Source organism: Mustela lutreola, chromosome 1 (assembly GCF_030435805.1).
Source record: "Mustela lutreola isolate mMusLut2 chromosome 1, mMusLut2.pri, whole genome shotgun sequence".
Taxonomy (NCBI): domain Eukaryota; kingdom Metazoa; phylum Chordata; class Mammalia; order Carnivora; family Mustelidae; genus Mustela; species Mustela lutreola.
In genome coordinates, this window is record NC_081290.1 from 147,066,702 (window position 1) to 147,087,394 (window position 20,693).

Below are 20,693 nucleotides of genomic sequence, written 5' to 3' on the forward strand. Positions count from 1 at the left end.
TCCGGTTGTCAAAGCTGGGGAGGAGGGAGCTACTGTCAGCTAGTGGCTAGAGGCCCGAGATGCTGCTAACCATCATACCATGCACAGGGCAAAGGATTATCCGCCCCAAATGTGGAGCATGTGCAGGCTGAGAATCCTGCATGCCAGACCATCTAAACTGAGCCAAGGGCGCGCATAGGTGAGCCTCTTGGAAAATCTCCGCTCAGCTCTCCTCCGGCCCCACCTCGGATTGGGAGGTCAAGTCTGTTCTCAGCCCCTCCCTGCCGAGAACCTCCAGAGCCTGGGATCTGAGATACAGGACATTTCCCCCGCTGGAGACCGTGGGCCACAGAGCTCTAGCTCGCCTCTAGACAGCGACCTGCCTCTCCCGATGCCCGAGCACCCAAGGGCCCCACATTCAACTTCAGTCCAGACCCAGGCCTGCGGAGAGGAACACGGACCTTGAACTTTTCATTCACTCATTTAGCAAACATTTATTGATTCCTTACTGTGTCTGAAGAACAACTCTAGGTGCTGGGAGAATAGCAATGAGAAAAACAAAGTCTCTGCCCTTAGGAAGCATCCGAGTCGGCCGGAGGCCGAAAGTAAGGACCATAAATACTCTCAAGCAGGAGGGGCAAGGAGAGTGAGAAGAGATGTAATGGCCGGGAGAGCCTCTCTGATAAGGCAACGCTGGAAGAAAGCTCTGAAGGTTGTGGGTGGCTGAGGGGACCGGGTTCCAGACGGCAGGAAAAGCCAGAGCAATGGAACCCAGCAGAGCGTTCAAGGAGCGCGCAGGCCCTCGCAGCGGGGGCGGGGCGCCAGGAAGAAGGTGGGCGGGGAGGGGGCGGGGATCACTGTCTGTCAATCACGTGTTGACACTTCGCTCTGAGAGCCATGGTAAGCCACTCGAAGGCTTTTAGAGACCCTTGACCTAAACAGATTTATGTTTCCAAAGCCATAGGCCACCAAGAAAACATCTGACAGGCCACCAAGAAAACAACAACCAGGCAACTCCAGCCCAGTTGTCAACGGAGCAGGGTCTCAAAATATTCACATTTCCTTTTTGCATGGGTTAGGAATGAAACATCAGACTTCCTTTTGCCATAAAGTCCCTCCTGATATTCTAAACCAGAGGTGACTGTCCCTGGTTTTGCAACCCCCTAAGGCCTTCCACCTGCAGGGGGAGCAAAGTTCTTCTGAAGATGCTCTCAAGTTTAATAAAATAAGAATGTAAATTCATTTCACTTTAAATAAAAGAAATTCCTTGCCACACACCGTTTTGAGAAGAAGGGGTTAGTTGGGGTGAGATGAAATCAAATCACAGAGCCTGTATTCCAGAAAAGCTGGGATCACTGATAAATCCCCAAAGTCCAAGAAAGGGAGAGGGTATGTTTGTAATTTATTCATAAATTGCCAGCCATCTCCAGACAACTTTTCAAATAAAACGTGACACTTACTGGTTTGTTGACCCATTTATTTTTTGTCATTGTTGTTAATTAGAGGGTTTTTTTTGTTTGTTTTTTTGTTTTTTAAGGAAACAAACATTGTCACAGCAAATTAAAATCCAGACAGCCTCAACAGTGGGATAACTCAGTCAGGCTATAGTCGAGCATTAAGCTGCAAGTTAGCAAAAGTGTTGTATCCAAGGAGAGAAATCAATGAGAAAAATCAGAGATAGCCTCCCAACGTATAAAGGTTGAGGCTCACTCCTACTGTCAATCTGCGGTTATTAACACAATTAATTTGTTTGAAATACAAAGAGTTCTGAAAATATAGTTTTCAGCAATTGTTTTTCTGTTCTTTTCCCTTAAATGTGTATTTAGCCTAAACCCCCTTCTTGAAGAAATGGCTTACCGAGCAGTTCTGTAGCTGTTCCTACAAAACAAAAAAGCTATGTTAAGATGTTGCATTTGAGTTCTTTGCCATTTTTTTTTTTAAACTTGTAATGGCTTTGTGCTTTAGTAAATGCCTTGAGGTTAACACTTCCTACTGGCTCCCCTCTGGGGCTTCTCTGAAGCCAGGCTTAAAGGACCTTCAAGTTCACAGTAACAGAGGGGTTTTATGTCTCCTGAAGGCAGGTCTATGGACTCCACTGCCCCTGCTGAAGAAGAGTTTCCTCAGAATGTCTCCGCAAAAATGTCTGACCCCCAGCAGGAGTTGTAGCCAGTGGCAACCATGACAACTCATGCCGGGACCACCTCCATTCACTGGGCAGGAGAAGGGGGGCACAGGAGAGAAGCTGTCATGGAAAGGGAATAACATTTTGGGTGATCACAGAGTTTCTCTAAAGGGACTAGATTTAAAGATAGTGTTGCAGCTGCAAGGGCACATTAAGTAGTTAGTCATAACGGGCTAAAGGTTGAATGTGTGTTTACTCTTCCCGACAACTGAAAGCGGTAAAGAATTCTGTTTTTCTCTGATGAGGAAGCAGAGACTCAGAGGTCTGGCTGACTCTTCTGCCACACTTCACAATTTTGCCCCGGGGAGTCGACAAAGAGGAAGTGCCTGACCCCGAGATTTCCCTCACCCCCTTCGATGCTTTGCGGGGAAGGTGACCTAGGGCTCCTCTTGGGGCTGAACAGCCCCTCCTTTTAGACTCAGAGAAGCCCCACGACAGGCCAGCAGTCTAACCAGAGAGGTGGAGAATTAAAGATAGCTTCAAATCCTTTGCCACTTCTCCCATCCAAAAGCCAAATCCACTGCCCTTCCTTTGAAGAAGGAGGGCTAGCTCTTGACTTCCTGTAACCACTGGGAAGTGGCAGAAGTGAAACTATGTTACTTCCAAGGTTAGGCCTGAAAAGCTCCCCCTACCCTCAACTTCTGTTTTTTTTTCTGCTTGGAACACCCCTCTGGGTATGGTGCTATAAGAAGCCATGAAGAGAAGGAAGAAATTGCTGCCCACACCCATGGGGCCCTTGCTGAGCCCCAGTCAACAGCCCGCACCAACTGCCAGTCACGTGAGCAAGCTGGCTTGAGTGTTCCAGCGCACTGAACAGAACATAGAGCAGAAGAACTGCCCAGCCAAGCCCAGGCAACTCCAAAACTGTGAAAGACGATGAATGGTGGTACTAGTGGCTGTTTTAAACCACTGAGTTGGGGGTAGTTTATTTCACAGGCAATTGTGAAGTAATTTTTTATTGTTGGCCAGAGGAGGACTCTCTACAGGTAGCTGCATCTCAGGGAAAATATCACTGAGGAAGGGAGGAATATGTAGAAGAGATAGCTCTGGCCGCCGGTGGAGTATAGTACATTCACTTATTTCCACAGTAATCCTAGAACACTTACATGTGAGAACACACAATTACCTAGGTCTCCATGTTCCTAATGAGGCACTTGACAGAAGCCAGGGGACAGATCCAGGAGGAAACAGTCTTGGAATTAGTGCCCTATGAGCTAAAAGAGGCTGAAAAAACAGCGGGATTTATCTCTTTCCCCATACACCCAGTTTAAAAAAAAAAAAAAATGTTTTTGTGGTTAAATTGAGATGTCATGAATGCCCCTCTCTCTGAACAAGTTACAGAACTTATTCTGCATTAAGTTATTGTGAGAGTTAAATGTGAAAATGTATACAAAGTTCTTAGCACAGTACCTGTGTAAGTTAGGTACTTGATAAATAAACACCCTTTCCATATTTATAGTGGCTTTTCATTTCCACATTAAAATGTTTTGTGACTCTGTAACAGGTTTACCTCTGAAAAGACAGCCAATTTCTATGTGTCATATTAGATGAACATATTCAAAAGGTATATTCACACCTGTTGTCTTGGCCTCACATAACATCTATGAACACTTGGCTAAGTCAAAGCGATATTCATAAATCATGAGAGTAGAAAGATCTGGCCTTTGTCCACATGTGGTCTTCCTTTTCTCCCTGAAAAGATGAGTAGAGGCTCTTCTTCAGACTGTGTGGTATCATCATTTTTCCCAGCCTGACCTTTGGCAAAAGGCAGTATGTGTGCTGACTGTTAGGATACGCAAGCCTCCCATCAAGTGTAAATGGATGGGAGGTCCCAGATCCATTTGCACCTGATGAAGAAGCTTGCTTACCCCGCTCTGGTGTTTATGCAGCACATATGCATTCCCCCACAGATGTGTTCCATCAAGCTCTTGAAGACTCGCTTGCTTCAGATTAATTTCCAAGGCGGATTTGCCAGGCTTCTGAGTTTCTAAGAAGACTGAATACCCTTGGATTCACCCAGTCAGTGTTGAAGGCGAGTTTTAAAAATGAAACTTCTTCTGGGGGTGGTTTGGAGAGGTAAACTGAGGGTTCCAGCTCTTTTTCTTGTAAGAGACACAACCTCAATGTTACTTTTGTTCAAAGAGTTAGAAGGGATGAGGCTGACATACTGAGGAGGGACAGAATTTCTATTTCTGCAGGTTCCTTAAGGCAACAGAGGAAGCTTGGCGGCCACAGGAGTCTAGTTAATGAGCAGGTTATACAATATTCATTGTGTTGAGTTTAACTCTTCAAACAGAACGTCTAATTGTGAATAGAAAAAAAGCAGCTAAATTACAGATGTTAAGACAACAAAGCTCGGGAAGAACTCCCTCTGTTGATAAAACTGTCCTTTCCCAGCTTCCTCCACTAACTGCTCACTGAGTGGGGGGCACAGCGGATCCCTGTCCTCATCAGCTATTCTCATTAGCTCTGTTCTGGCTGAGACACTGCAGGGTCTGAGGAGGGCCACTCAGAGGCCTAGGATGACGGTCTGCTCAGAGCACTGTTTTCTCGCTACCCACAGAGGACGTGGTCCAGTTGTAGTCTGCTTCAACCAAAACAAAACTGTTCTTCCTCATCTTCCTGACATGCACTGTCTCACCACCATCGCTCCTGGCAACACCATCCCCTGCAGGCTCACTGAAGGACACGTCTGTCCGTTTGTGGCAATACTGGTCGTGTAGGCAGCGGAGGCCAGCAGCCAGGGCCATGCCCAAGGTGGCGGAAAGGCAAAGCAGGATTCCCAGCTGGGGAGTCCTGAGCTGGATCCCTGAAAGGGCACTGGCTCCTTCTTGCCCAACCTCAGGCCTTGGGTTGGTCTTCCTGGGGTATTCCATTCTGTCCCCACCATGTTCCTCCCCCACTCTGGGCTCTTTGCGCTTTGGCTGAGTTAAGAAGCTGGGAGAAGGCCTCCATGTTTCTGACTGGGCTCCAGCAGCAAGTGACCTGGAAGTGGCAGAGGGGGGGAAGACAGGGGTTGGGGTGGCTGCTCCAGCCCCATTGCCAGTAAGTGCTTCAGACAACCAGAGGTGCTGAGGATAGGTAAAATGGGCAGTAGACAGAGGGGGCCTCATCATGGTCCTATTAGAGGATTCCATCTTGTCCTAGAAAAGGAAAGGGAAAAAAGAGAAGTCAAAAGACCTGGTCTTCTTCCAAGCTGCCACCCAACTTCACACTTAATCTGTGTTTCTTTCGATATCTAACCTGAACGCGTAAAAGATCCCAGGCAGCAGCTGAAAACCCAGGTTGGTGCCTGCTCCTGAAAAAACTCCTAAAATGCTCAAGTAGATAGATATGCCCTTGTGATTGATGGGGATAAGGTGGCTAATGGAAACCCCACAAAGAGAGCATAGAGGCCAGTCACAAGAATAAACCTAGGGTCCGATAAGAGGCTTCCAGACCAAGATACATGATTATCATCTCCAAGAGTAGAAAGCTTTGAGTGTCTTTTTATGCTGGGACCTACACAAGATGGCATTTAATCTGTTGTAGGTTCCAATAAATATGAGTAAGAATATTATACCATGTTTTATTTTGTGTTCCTTTTAAGACTTCAAAGGAATAGTAAATCAGTGGGCATGTATATTTTATATTGCCCATTGATCTAACCTCTGGAACCATACATGGTGTTTCGAGGCCAACGTTATAAAGCAAGGGGTGGAGAGGTGGGGAGACAGGAATTATTAACTGAGGCTAAGTGGGAAAACAAATCACTAAAACTATCAATTTCTACAATTGTCGATAACTTTGGAGACACTGTGTATAACAGAAAGGCTGGTATTGATTGGTAAAATGATGCTGAATATATATCATACCCTTGCCTCCTTCTCTCAAATTTTGGTTACTAGTCTAATAGCTCTGCTTTCCCAGCCTGGAACTTCCCACACTGGGATCAAAATATCAACCCTATCACCCACAGACAAACATGGTTGTTACCTGTTCATCTCTATCTGAGGGTATGCAAGTTTCCAATGAATCAAAGCTTGGATCATCCTGAGTCCTAAAGCAAAGGATAGAAGGGTGAAGAGAAGACTATGTATACAGATCAAAAAGCAACATTCCCTACCATTGCTGTATATACTGACAAGATCAGATTTCATTGGAAAGACTCCTGAGTTTGGAGTTAGGAGCTGAAGGGGAAAGAGGGAGGGGGTGGGAAGAGACAAGTGAGTACAGCAACAAAGCCTCACTAAATGCTTTTATTTATTTTATATAAAATATGTATTTATGTATTATAAATTTATACATCTCTTCTATAAAACACATTTATATCTGATTTTATATATAATAGCATATCAGATATCTCACCCTATCCAAGAAAGTACAGTTCCCCCCAGGCGATTTTCATACTCAGCCCTTTTGGCCAGTAGTCCTTCTACGATCAGGGTTTCCTGTGCACTTAAGAATAAATACGGTGAGATCTTTTCCTGTCAGATGCCAAGAAGTTCAGACTCCCTCAGAACCCCAGGGTTTGGTCTTATCCCACCCCCACACTGAATGATCCACCCCTGACCCATTACCTGAGGTGGGTGCTAGAACTGGAAGCAATGCCCTCTGAGAAGAATCTCCTGAGAGCTATGAGTCTCTCCAGCCCATGGATATCCAGGGATGGCTCAAGGATTCTGTTGATGTCCCCTCTGGGTTGCTGGCCATTGCTGACAGCAGTAGCTGTGTGTGAAGATGACTGGAACAGAGTCTCCCCACCCCCAGGAAACTCTGTTGCCCAAAAACTTGCAGGGAAGGGATCTAAGCTGTTATCCTCTGCAGCTCCAGTTGGAGCAACAGCAAAGATGTTTGCATGTTGCTGAGGAAGAGCGCTGGGGGGTCTGAGAGCTAAACAGAGATCCAAAGACACCATGAGAGAGTAGAGCATTTTCCTTGTATTGATTAACACAAACAACTATGACACTGGGATAAATACTAGAGACTTTAATGTACCTTTAAAACAAACCATTAAGTTTGGGCTACTCAAAAGTATCAACAAAAGGATGATCTGCGGGGCACCTGGGTGGCTCAGTGGGTTAAGCCTCTGCCTTCGGCTCAAGTCATGATCTCAGGGTCCTGGGATCGAGCCCCACATCCGGCTCTCTGCTAGGGGGGGAGCCTGCTTCCTCCTCTCTCTCTGCCTGCCTCTCTGCCTGCTTGTGATCTCTCTCTGTCAAATAAATAAATAAAGATCTTAAAAAAAAAAAAAAAAAAAAAGATGATCTGTCCAGTAATATAAGCTCCTGACCAAGTGGGAAAGGACTCGTTTTGTAGTATCTCTTTAAAGAGTAAGTCTTTGTCTCTCTGGATTTGTACATTTTTAATAGTCACCACTTAGGGAGTATAGAAACAACTGTGACCACTCTGTTTTTTCTCACCTCTACCAAAAACTGCTTCTAGCTAGGAAAAAAACAAAAAACAAAAAACAAAATCAGAATCCCACAAATCAAAGATTTTTGAAAGCCCTAGATCTTTCCTGCCATATTATTAATAGTAAAAGTCTCCCTGGTGATGATGACTTGACCCTCTGCCATGGGCAGAGTCAAGGTCACTGCTCTCCACTGCCCTCCACCATCTCATTTCCCATCCGTGACTGGCCAACATGACAGCCCAGAGCTTTAGAAATAGAAATTAGAAACAGCATAGCAAGCAAGCAAGGACCAGGGAGTCGGGTGACTGGGTTCAATTCTCCATTCCACTAACTCCTTCTTTGGGGAAAGTCCTCCCAGAACATCAGTTTCTCCTTTTTCAAAATGGGACCAATAATGGTTCCTATAGCCTAGAGCTTCTGAAGGGTGAAAGAAAATCATTGATGTAGAAGCATGGAGCACACAGCACAGGTGAACATGCAATAAAGGTTTACTGTAATAACGCTTAGGATGACTATGATGGTATTCACAGAAAAACACATTAGCAGAGGTTTCTCTGGCCAGGGCTCTAACTGGGTTGAAATTCATTTTTCTCCCTTTAGTCCCACTCTTCTCCAAAGCCTTCAACACTCCAAAACACTGAGATTAAAGTGAAAAACAAAGAAGCCTAATGGGCACACAGAATGTGGCAAAAGCTCAACAGTCTTACACTTCTGCCTGAACTCAGAATTCATTCAGACATTCTCTGCAGACTCATCATGTGATGGGCATCACTGTAATCGGTGGGGGGGGGGGGGTTTGCTGAGGGGGTGGGTACAGAAGAGCTGCATAGTGGCCATTGTTGTTCCTGAACTTGAAATCCAGGAGGAGAGACTCTCAGATGCCCAGTCTTAGAAATGATGGTGTGATGAGAGCTTTAAATCTAGAACTGAGAAAGCAATTACATTTGTCTCCCAAGAAGTACAGGAGAAAGTTTCACAAAGGAGATATTTGAACCTCCCCTTGAAAGATAAATAGATAAGCAGGAAGAAGAGCCCAGTTTGAGGAAGTGTAAGAAGGCAAAACATGGAGATCATGCCCAATGGGGTTGGGTAGACCCCAAAGTGTCCTGAGAGTTTATTGGGAAATAAGTTTGAAAAGTACAAATGTACTATCTTCCTAATGTGAAAATTCATGATTCATCATTTATTTGCCCACTGCAGTCATTTTTGAAATTTTTAAAAAGATTTTTATTTATTTGACAGAGAGAGAGAGAGAGAGCACAAGCAGAGGGATCAGCAGGCAGAGGGAGAGGGAGAAGCAGGGTCTCCACTGAGCAGAGGGCCTGATGTAGGACTCGATCCCAGGACACTGGGGTCATGACTTGAGCTGAAGACAGCACCTTAATTGACTGAACCACACAGGTGTCCCAAGAAATCTATTTCACTTTGCTAGATGACCTCCACTTCCCCCGCCACGATGCACATATACACACACACTCCTTTTACCTTTGAGAACCCCTGGGCTTTGTGTAGAGGAATGGGCAGGAAAACAGCCTGGGCCAGGAGGGCAGGAATGTGTGCAACTACATACTGAGGAGTTTACCCTGCAGCTGCTCAGATGGGAGTCTCTTACTCCATGGGGGACAAGGTTCCCAACAGGGTCCCAAGACAGAGAGCAGAGACATGATATCCCTTCCTGACACCTCACCTTTAGTCACATTCTTATTAAAACAAACATGTTTGGGATTAAAATGCAACATTTGCATGACAGAAAAAGACACGTGAGACTTCAAACACACGATGGGTTTGCAGGATCTTCTCCAGGCCACACTGTCAGACCCTGAGCTCTTGACTCTGCTTTTTGGAGTATCTTGGTGGGAAGGCTGGGTGAGTGGTGCTAGGCAGCAGAGAGAAGATGGTTTGGGGCATGTGCCTGGGTCTGCTAGCCTGAGCCAAGTCGGACATGAACATGTTGGCCAAGAACAAAGGACAGAGTCAAGAAAAGTGGAATTGAAAGGATTAAAGATAGGAGCGTCTGTGCAAGTGGCCTCTATGAGTGCGTCCATTCGGAGCACTTAGCTAGAAATCAGTAATGGAAATGAGTTCCCGATCCCCAGCAATTTTCAGGTGACCACTGTATTCTGTAGCTGTATTCTCACTGTGGTCTCTTGTTTTGTTTTGTTGCAGAAGTTCATGGGCCAAAGGAGTCTTGGTTTGATGTGGTGAACCAGGGAAAAATTCCATTGCTGCCCAAGCAGCCTCTCATTCCTGATTCCTTTCTCCAACCCAGGCTGCAAAGAGCCATCTACCTACCATGGAAAGTAACAATGAAAGCTTGAAGAGTTTTTATGTACAAAGAAGAAAAGATCATCTTTTTCTTACACTCCTTGTGGAGCTCCAGGGGTCTGAAGAACCCCAAGGAGATGCCGTGACCACTGGTAAGTGTGGGAGTGGAGGGAGGTGGGTGCTGTTGTTTGGCTTTGTGGCAGGATTCAACTGTCCAGCCCAAGGCCCCCCATAATCTGTGAGGCTGCAGTGGACAAACAGCAGCAGCAAGCATGCCCTCCTGTCCTTGGCCATGAGCTGTTGTGGCCACCCAAGGCAAGTGTTCAGTGCCTGAGTTGCAGGAACTGGAACTGGCTGTAGTACCTTCTAAGTGAAAATCACTTTTTTCCCAGTTTAAGTATTCGGAAGGCAGTTATAAAAATGTGATTAACCTGGGAGGCTCAGTCAGTTAAGCATCTGCCTTCCGCTCAGGTCATGATCCCAGGGTCCTGGGATGGAGTCCCACATCAGGCTCCCTGCTCAGCGGGGAGCTGCCTCCCCCTCTCTTTCCCATAAGCTGCCAGACAGGCTCTTGAGTCCTGCGGCAAGCAGTACCTGGCGTGAAGCTCTCGGTTGCCTCCCGACTCCAGCCAGAGCTTGGCATGGGTGAGCCGAGCTGCTCGTGATGGTCAGTGTGGGCTCCAAGGTGTGTCTGTTGAGACACAGCAGACGATTCGATCCTCTCCCAGTAAACGAAATATGACTGGACAACTGACAGACTGTGGAAAAAGAAAGCAAAATGATGCGAGGGTTTGGTTTCCCTTAAATAACACCTGAAGAAAAACAAAAGTCTACGTGAACAGAAAAACTGAAGAGATGATTGTATTGCCCTTTGTGTGACTCCACTCTCTTCAGAAACAAAAACTCAATAGCGGCAAAGAATTAAAACAGGGAAAGATATGTCTAAATTCCCCTCCTGAATAAATACAGTCATAAGAAAACCTCATTTAGACTAAAAGGTGTCTTCTTGAACTGTTTAGTCTCAAAAGGTTCCATCTTTAACTTTATTATTAGCCATTACTGGTATACTGTTAATTGAATTACTCTGTTAATTGAAAATTTCATAATTCTGTTGTACAATGGTACAGCTCTATTGTAATTGTCGATTCCATTGAAAATCAGAGATAAATTGTTGGTACTCTAACTAATATTTTGAATACTTAATGGCTTTCTTTAGTAAAAATCCCTTTCACAAACATCATCTCATTTATCCTCCCCCAAATTTCACTGAAGTAGGGATTATCGGCTGGAATCATTTTTCCCTGTTTAAATAATCAGAAGGCAGTTATAAGAATCTGATTAACTTAGGGGTTCCTGGGCGGCTCAGTCAGTTAAGTCATCGGCCATCTGATAGACCACAAGCCAAGGCGCAGAGAACACAGTGGCTTTCCCTGGGCCTGAGTAAGTGTCCACTTATCCGTCTGCCTCAGTCCCTGTCTTTCTCAGTTTTCCCTATTCTCCCACACGTTCTTCTTTTCACTCTGGTCCAAATTTCCTGGAGAGGTTGGCCAAGATGCATCTGTGCCCAGAGAGGAGGGGGAAATCACGTGCCCCCACGCTGTGGATAATGACAGAGGGGGGAGCTGGGGGCAACTTCCTTTTTGGTTACCCTCCGCACTGACTGTCTAGTTGCGAGAGTCTTCATGACCCTATCCTTGTCATGAGGTGGCTGGAGGTAGGGGCTGAAGCATGAAGGAAGGGAGAGCAGAAGCTCCTTCTCTTCAGAGGGTAAGGCTCCATTACCAAGAAGGAGAACTCCCCTCACTCTTACAGGAATGTGATGTCCCCCACAGGCTGGGCAGGGGCCTTCCACTCGAAGGACAGGTTTCTCTTCCGGGACTTGTCAGAGTGGGTGACGGTGTCAGCCTCTTGAGAACAAGCCATTGCTTTGGAATGAGGAGGCATGAAAACAAAAGTGCCAGCTATTTGATGGTCAGACACTCTTCGAGCCTGAAGTAGAAATCCCATGAAATCTCGACTGCTCCTCACAGTCACTGTAACAGAAAACATCTGAGGTGAGCCCTCTTGATGTGGTACTGATTTGCTGATTTTATACGGGTATTTTCAAAACTAAAAGCTTAAGACCAGCCCCCCAAAAGTAAACACTTCATTAGGGGGAAAAATAGTTGAAGTGCTACTTCATACCCAAAGTAAATTCCATTTAGATCAAAGTTATGTCAAAATGAAATACAAAAAAAAAAAAAAAAAGTTCCTAAAAACCTAGGAAAAATGTGGTTTTTAAAAAATATTGTAGTTTGGAATGCCTTTCTAAGAAAAACCCAATTGCCATAAAGAAAAAGATGATGTAAAAAAATTGTGAATATCAAAGAAATCAAAAGACAAACTATAAACCAAGAATAGTATTTGTAAAGATACAAAACAGGCAAATATACAAAGAGTAATGGTGAATCAATAAAAAGATGACCAAATCCCAAGTTATCAAAGGGCACAGATAGAAAATAAAATAAAATAAAATAAAGTCAATCATGATTTAGTAAGGACGGCACTTGTGATCAGCACTGAGTATTATATGTAAGTGATGAATCACTAAATTCTATACCTGAAACCAATTTTACCATATGGTAACTAACTAGAATTTAAATAAAGACTTGAAATTTAAAAATCATGATTTAAAGAACAATCATGAGACATTATTGAGATACCTATCTTTTCAACAAATTTTAAAATGTAGAATTATAACCAGTATTGATAGCACTGTGGAAAAACCAGGACAGTCATTCACTAGCGCTAGAACAATAAACCATACAACTTTTTGAGAAGGTAACATAATAATGTTTTCCATATTTAAAATGTAGTTACCTCTGATACATGCTACAACATGGAAGGAACTGCAAGACATTACGCGTAAGTTTCAGTAAGTGAAATCAGCTTAAGTGTAAGTGGATATAAGATGACATACTGCACAATTCCACTTACCTGAGGTACCTAGGGCAGGTAAATTATCACAAAGACAGAAAGATTATAAATATTACCAGAATCTGAGGGGAGAGATGGATGGAGATTATTGTTTAATGGGTATAGAGCTTCTGCTTAAGATAATGAAAAAATTCTGAAAATGAATAATGGTGATGGGGTACAACATTGTGAATGTCCTTAATGTCACTGAACTGTATACTTCAATTAGAATGGCAAATTTTATGTTTTATATATATATATATATATATATATATATATATATTTTTTTTTTTTTTAACACATACCAAAAAAGCCCAGAAATGCAGTTTCCCTTTGATCTAGCAATTTCACTTGCAGGGATTTCTTTCTTTTTTTCTTTTCTTTCTTTTTTTAAAGATTTTATTTATTTATTTGATAGAGAGAGTCAGCGAGAGGGGGAACACAAGCAGAAGTAGTGGGAGAGGGAGAAGCAGGCCTCCCTACTGATCAGAGAGACTAAGGTGGGTCTCGATCCCAGGACCCTGAGATCATGACCTGAGCCAAAGGCAGACGCTTAATGACTGAGCCACCCAGACGCCCCTGCAGAAATTTTTCTTACAGACATAAATAATACAGCAAACTCATTTGTAATGAAATGAGTAGCAAAAACCAGGGTCATAACTTCATAGGCTTGCTCAGTGCAGCTTAGAGTCTGTGATCATTTTATTTTCCGTGCATTTGAACTCTTAGTAGTAAACATTTGTCCAGGTATTTAGTTATTATTTAAAACTGGACATTGTGCTAGGCATTGAGCATACATCCATGAATGGGATAACATGGTTCTTACCTTCAAGGAGCTCACAGATTAGTGGGATCCCAGGAAAAAAAAAAAAAAAAAAAAGAAAAGAAAGAAAGAAAAGAAAAGAAAAAACAGTGTAATCCCAGCACAATAAAGTAATAATTGACCCTCACTGGATCTAGGAAGTGCTCTCTTATATATGTGTCCTAGTTCCAACCACAGTCCAATTTGCTTCCCTCAGGTCTTTCATTAGAATTCGGGTGTCACACAGGGGCACTTGGGTGGCTCAGTTGGTTAAGCAACTGCCTTTGGCTCAGGTCATGATCCTGGAGTCCCAGGATTGAGCCCCACATCAGGCTCCCTGCTCAGTGGGGAGTCTGCTTCTCCCTCTGACCTCTCCCTTCTCATGCTCTCTCTCTCATTCTCTCTGTCTCAGATAAGTTAAAAAAAAAAATTGGGTGTCATATTTTGGGTCATTTTTACAGCCTTTTCTCCCTAATACAGTGCTTTGATTTTTACCATTTTCATTCCCTTAGCCACAGAACACAGGAGTGCCAACATATTAATCCCTTCATGCTGGGGTGCCTGGCTGCATACTGTGGCGATTGGAGCCTCCAGGAAAGTTGCCTCCAGTTTTGAGCAGCCCCTCACATACGCCCCAGCACGCTCTACACATATTATCCTTTCCTCGCTGAATCGTGACATGACAAAGTTTGGGAATCTCTGTTGGAATAGCCTGAATTTCAGTTCGGAGAGTATATTGCTATGGGGGTCAATATATTGCTCACAAAATTTTTCCCCATACTTACCAACAGAACAGAATGATTGGGCAAAACAGTACTTCCAGAGTAAATTTATTTTGATTTATCACCTCTAATCGCCATCAAAAGAATCAGCACAGTCCAAAGGGGGTCGAGTCAACATTGCTGATGTGTTTGAATTTACTCACAGCTGTGTAGACTCAGCTACCACCTTTGGACAAACACAGCTAGGGATCGGTCAGTAGGGTCCCGTGGGGTCTTGCAAAGCCTCTCCCATACGTACCTGGAACCGTGTCACCCGGTGAGTAGGAAGATCTACCGGTGTGAATGGTGACGTGGTGGGTCTGTGGGTCCTGAGGCTGGGCTTGAATGTGTTTGGGCTGCAGGTCCTCACAGGCCCCTGAGCCGGCACCATGGGAAAAGGCAGCTGAGCAGGAAGCCAGGCAGAGGGCTGCCCAAGCCCAGCCTCCAAGGACAGCCAAGACCCTCATCTTGACCTTTTCCTGTGTCATGAGAAACAACAGCTTCAATCCAGATGCTATTTCAGAAAATGATATGATGTCCTTTTGAATGTGACCGATCTGAATATACACTGCCTTTAAACCCAAGATACCGTTAGTGCCACCTCCCCAGATTACAAGGGCTCAAGGTCAAGATCAAAAGGATGTGCCAGGCTGTAGGAAGTGTTTCAATTTCTAAACAATTTTTCTTTTAAATACCTCTCTTCTTATAGTTTTCTCATTAGACCAGACAGCTTCTTCTTAAAGAGGTTTTAATTAAGTCAAAGAAATAAGACCAGAAAAAATTTCGTATCCTAATGTGAACTCTTTACAAGCTGTCTGATATCCAAGGGCAGTGTGAGCTATAATACATTATTGGTTAAGTTGAGACACCCAATATTTCAATATGGTCAGGGAGCAAGGCATATGGTGGCTTGGATTAGTGTCTTATTGCTACAATTGCAAAGTAGAGGGTTGAATGGTACAGAATTTCTCCCAACTATGAATTAATTACTTAGAAGCAACTGTTAAATTTGCAACACTCTGGTATCTTCTTGTCCCTCCTCCTACTGACTTGTTTAGTTATTTCACTACTTTTTCACAGAGAAGATGGGCAGAGGGAGTTACACCTAAGCTCATCCACTGTGCACCTTATTTAATTTACTGGGGTGGGGGGTAGGTTGTTAGTTCAGGAATAGAATTAAATGATTGGATAAAATAATATTTAGGGAATAAGTTTCACTTTTGTTTGCTAGCTCTAATGCCATGGACAGAAAGAACTGAAGTTGACTGTGTAAGGAAGTTCTCAGATGATAATAATGGGAGAGATAGCAAACATGACAGTGAAAGGTCTCTGAATAAACATTTAGGACTGTCAAGCATGTTTCAAAAGGAGTTGTTTGTTTTTATATTTTTATATACACAGGAATTATTCAAGTTCAGCTAGTATGTTGATCTAAGGAACCATGTAAGGCAACAGCCCTCCTCTCTAATAAGCTAGTTATGAAAGATAAAAATAAAATACTTTCAATGTAGCAAAAGTAGCTATAAAAACAGTGGGCTAAGGAGATAATCCAAACAACCAAGTAACCCAATGTCATCTACCCGCATTCTGTCTTCAACCACCACCCTGCCTCTTACATGGACCAGACACAAAGAGACAGGATGGTGACCTATAATTCCAGTCTTTTGGACTTGTCTGAACAGGACTTTAGACAATAACTTTCTCTGCTAGGGCTGCTTGCCACGAGGAAAAAAAAGGAAAAAACCTTTCCACCACCAGGGACCATTCCTGCAGTTTCCTAGGCCCATTAAGAGATCATGAACAATGAGCTATAAAAACACATTCTCAGTTGAGGGGACCCAGGGCTTTTCCATTTTCATCCACAGTGACCACAAGCAAATGTCCTTGGAGCCTTTGTTAATAGCAGAAGGTAGTCCCAAATCAGATCAAACATAGACACCTACGGAGGAAAGGGGTAAGGCCGTGCCCCACAAAGCCCACCCTCTCCTCCTTAAATCTTGAGGTTTCTGCTTTCCCACCAGCACTAGTCTACCAGAACCAGGAAAACAAACACTTACCTAGAAACACACTTTCCTTCAGGTTTGATGGACTGGCTTCCCCCCTCAGAGTTGCAGAGATGCATCTTTTAAACAAGCCTTTTTGTCTCTCTTCTGTTCCTCCTCTAATGGGCAGGAGAGCAGCTGTTACCGCTAATCCTAGGCATCCACAGGAGCTGTCCCTCAAGGTCCGGAGCCAGCCTTAATCTCATTGGTTTTCCCTAGGACCGCATACACACACAGGGTTTCCACACCAACACTGCTCAAGCCTGTGTGAAGAACTAGAGAGAACTGGAACTGGTCTTGCCCATGACTGGCACTGGCATCCTTTGTGGGAGCCAGAGGCCTTCATCTCGGTCTCCTTCCCAAGGGGAGAATGACCGAGTCAAACAAATCTCAGTGCTCTCTGCTTCTTGAGTCAATGGGAGCTGAAGAAGTCATCCCTGATGAAGTGGGATTGATGCCATGGACAGAGAGCCATGTTTGGTATAAAAAATACCCCGAGCCTGCTCCTTCCCCTTTTGGTGGCACTGAAACTGGAATTCCTCAAACTGCAGGCATGTAAGAATCACCCAAGACCCTTGCTAATAGCTTAGAGCCTGTAGATTGATGGTTCCCAAAGCGGGGTTCCCAGAGCACACCATCAGCATCCTCTGGAAGCTGTTAGAACTGCAAATTCCTGGAGCTCACTCCAGATGAATCTGATACCATCCCAGATCCATAAATACTCACAGCAACATGGAGGAGAGTCAAAAGGCTACATGGTGTATGATTCTATTAATATAACATTCTGAAAAAGACAAAAGTATAGGAATAGAAACAGGTCAGTGGTTGCCAAGGGCTAGGGTTGAGGGGAGGAGGAACTTCAAAGGGCAGCACGAGGGAATTTGGGGGTGATGCGACTGCTCTGGATCTGTACATTCTTGTTAAAACTCAAACTGCAGGGAAGGAGGACGGGTGAGCCTGGTGCTGGGTATTAAGGAGGGCACGGATTTCGCGGAGCACTGGGTGTTATACGTAAACACTGAATCTTGGAACACTGCATCTAAAACTAATGATGTATTGTATGGTGACTAACATAACATAGTAAAAATTAAAACAAAAAAACTCAGACTGCACATCAAAATGGTCCATAAATAAAAACTGTATGTAAATAAATATGTAGAATAAACAAAACTGGAAGGGACAGCTATACACAAGTAGCCATCAGACAGATGATCAGTGGGTGTCAGAAAGGAGTTCTATGTGATTAATTCCACGACAGTCCAAAAACCTTCACAGAAGTTATGTTTGAACTGTACCTTAAACACTGAGCAGAATTCTTCATGGCCATAAAGACTGGAGAACTTTCTAGAATGAGAGGAAGGTATTGAATACTTTTTACTCCATGTCCTGATGACTGTCCCTATAGAGTGTCCCTGTTCAAAGTGTGGTTCATGGACCAGCAGCACCAACATCACTCAGGAGCTTGTTAGAGGTACGTGTAGACTCACAGCCCCTACCCCTCATCCCCCTGCAGATCCACGGAGTTCATTTCTGCTTCTTGGAAGTACTGCTCTGGAGAAGCTACCCATATCTCAGCCCTTTGAAAAGCACCCACATGCCATATGATAATCTCCCATCTCACCTGACTGATTAGTTAGAGATGGCCACTTTTCCCGAGACGAGGCAGTCCATTGATTGCGCAGCAACCAATCAGCTGCCTTGAGAATCTGGACTTTTCAAGGAACACAGACCACTTCAATGGAATGGTTCAGAAAAGCTAGGGTTGGAACAGGCGACAGGGCAAAAGCGCAAACCGAATTTGATTCCTGAGAGTTCTTGGTGGCATTCTCCTTTCTTCATTCGAGGAGCTTTTTGTGTGTTTGCGTGTTTGTTTTCATTTTCCCACCTATGAAACTTGACCATGGAGTCCTGCACAGGGTCTGATGTGTTTGAGATATGCTTGGAGAGAGGCGGCAATGGGGGGAGGAAAGTGACCACACTCTGAAGAGATTTGCATGTCATAGTGAGGGGGTGGAAGCATATCCAGTGAGAAAGGAGGGGGCTCCCAGGGCTGTTTAAACCCGCAGCTGGAATTCTATGAAGGCAGTTCTGGAAATAGCTCGAGTGCCAGGGACAGAGACAAGGGGCCATAGAGGAAGCTGCTGTATTTCAGGCCAGTGAGAAAGAATTGAGTGGGCAGTGATGGTTGGGGGACCAGAGGGATGGACTCAGGAGATCATCTGAAGGTAGTCTCAATAGGGTTTGGTGACTGACTGAATGTAGGGTACCCAAGAGAGAATTTTAGCATGGACAGTGTCGGGGGAATCGGAGGGGGGGTTGGGGTCTCCAGGGAGAGCAAAGGTCTGACTGTTAGGTCTAGTCTCCATCCCAGAAATCTTAGTGAGGTGAATGACTTAACAAGGAAAGCACTCATTTAGAGACAGCAGTCTTATGGCTGCAATGTTTGTTTTAGGAATTCGCTTGGCCTATCAGGAAAGTATACAGGAGGCAGTGTACCCTAAAACCACCAGAAGAGATTGAGCTTCCTTGGCCTGGGACTCCAGTATCCCCCACGCAGAAGAAATCAAACTGATTAAATCTGGCTCCTTTAAACCCGTCTCCTATCAGGAGCAGAAAATCTTGAGCTTCTGTTAGGTAATCAGGGAATCCGGGAGGCCTAGGAAATGTGGGTGAGGGCTTTCTGTTGCTATTATCCAAATTTTCCAGCCTGATGCGTCACTTAAAGGCTGTTTGCTCAGAGGCTTCCAAGCAAAGAACGGGTCAAGTCTTCAGCCACTGCGTGGCCTCTCTGAGGTTGTGCCATCCCCTCCCTGGGTACAGCCACTAGTGGGGCACAGATTCCTGTCGCTATGGGGGGCGTGGTTAACCTCTTGTCCACCCTGCCCCTCATCTATTCTCAGGGCCAAAGTTTCCCTGCTCTCCCTCCCCTTTCCCGTCACCTGGCATAATCTACCCACCACACGTGAAGGGGACATGGACCAACACTTTTCCTTTGGCTCTGCAGCCCAAACTCCCCTGATCTGGGGGTTCTGAAAAGCCAACTAGCAGGTTAGAGAGGGTAGAGGGCTAGACCAAACACAAATGGCTCCGTAATAATCCTGCCACTCACCCATGGGATACTTCTCCTTGGAGACCAGGAGGACGGCTTATCCTAGGAGACCAGGAGGACGGCTTATCCTAGACATGACTCCCATTCCCCACCGCCCCCCAGCCCCCACTGAGCCAGCAGCAGGCCCTGTGCCAGGCCCTCCACAGAGCTGACTGCCCCAGAGCCCTCCCCTGATTGCAAGGCAGCGTCTCTGCAGGCAGGGCTGAACCACAACCTCTCCTGGGATTCTGACAGAAAACAGAGAAGGGGCCTCTATACCAGGACTGGTCAATAGAAATAAAACTGCACAAAAAAAGCATTATGGAGGTATTTTGCATTCTCTTTGCACAGGAAGTCTTCGAAGAAGACTGAAGAAGAAGGTGTATTTTATGCTTCAGACCAGCTGCATTTCAAGTGCTCAGGAGTGCTGAGTTGCTGCCCTATTGGGCAGTACAGGCTTAAACCAAGGAAAGTGGCTGAGCAAAATGTCAGGATGTAGGGACAGGCCAAACTGTGCCTTGTGCAGGATACATAAGAAGAGGCAGTGTGGCTGAGGGGACAAGATAGCAAATACAAATGTTAACACATCTCTATGGCGACTGTGCAGTGCAGGCATCGATCTAGGAAACCAGTAGGTTAGCTCCCTCGTTAGTACTCACAACACTATGAGGTCCCTCTTCCTATTATCCTATTTTGGAGATGAGGAGACTGAGTCATGGCGTTTATATAACTTGCCAAAGATCACACAGCTTTCAGGCTGTGACAGATAAGGTTCCTCACCACAGCTTTGCCACCTGCTACCTTTGTAGTCTCATCTATAAACTACAGATAACTGTAATTCTTGTACTTGTATCCCAACGTTCTTGAAGTTTCACTGAGATCATAAATAATAAGCTATTAGCCCTTAGCATGGGAAGGGCCCAAAACACAGTTCGTTTGGGGAAGGAGAAAGCTGACCAAGCTGTGGAGATAATAGAGCCTGTGCACAGAGAGTAGAGGCTTCTGTGCCATGTGGCCCCCGACAGGTATGAGAGTGTGACCACACGGGAGCAGGGGTGGGGAAGCAAGGACCAAAACAGGAGCAAGAGAAAGAAACTTCCAGGCTCCTCTGTCATCTGATCTCATTCCAATGTGAAGAAGGCCAAGCTGTGTGTCACCGGAAAGGGAAAAAACACTGTGTTTTTGCTTGAATCATTTCATACTCTCAGTTTAGCTGGACCTGAT

General features: G+C 44.8%; 1 protein-coding gene across 1 annotated transcript; it reads right to left on the bottom strand.

Annotated features, from left to right (window-relative positions):
* Positions 1-3,271: 3,271 nt before the first annotated feature.
* REELD1 (reeler domain containing 1) lies at positions 3,272-14,806 on the bottom strand. The gene is made up of 6 exons (XM_059155408.1): positions 14,599-14,806; positions 11,632-11,854; positions 10,416-10,579; positions 6,721-7,033; positions 6,137-6,200; positions 3,272-5,304 (listed from the first exon to the last, which is right to left on the bottom strand). Exons 1-6 carry the CDS (start codon positions 14,804-14,806, stop codon positions 4,696-4,698), a joined length of 1,581 nt encoding a protein of 526 aa, XP_059011391.1. The 3' UTR covers positions 3,272-4,695.
* Positions 14,807-20,693: the final 5,887 nt, after the last annotated feature.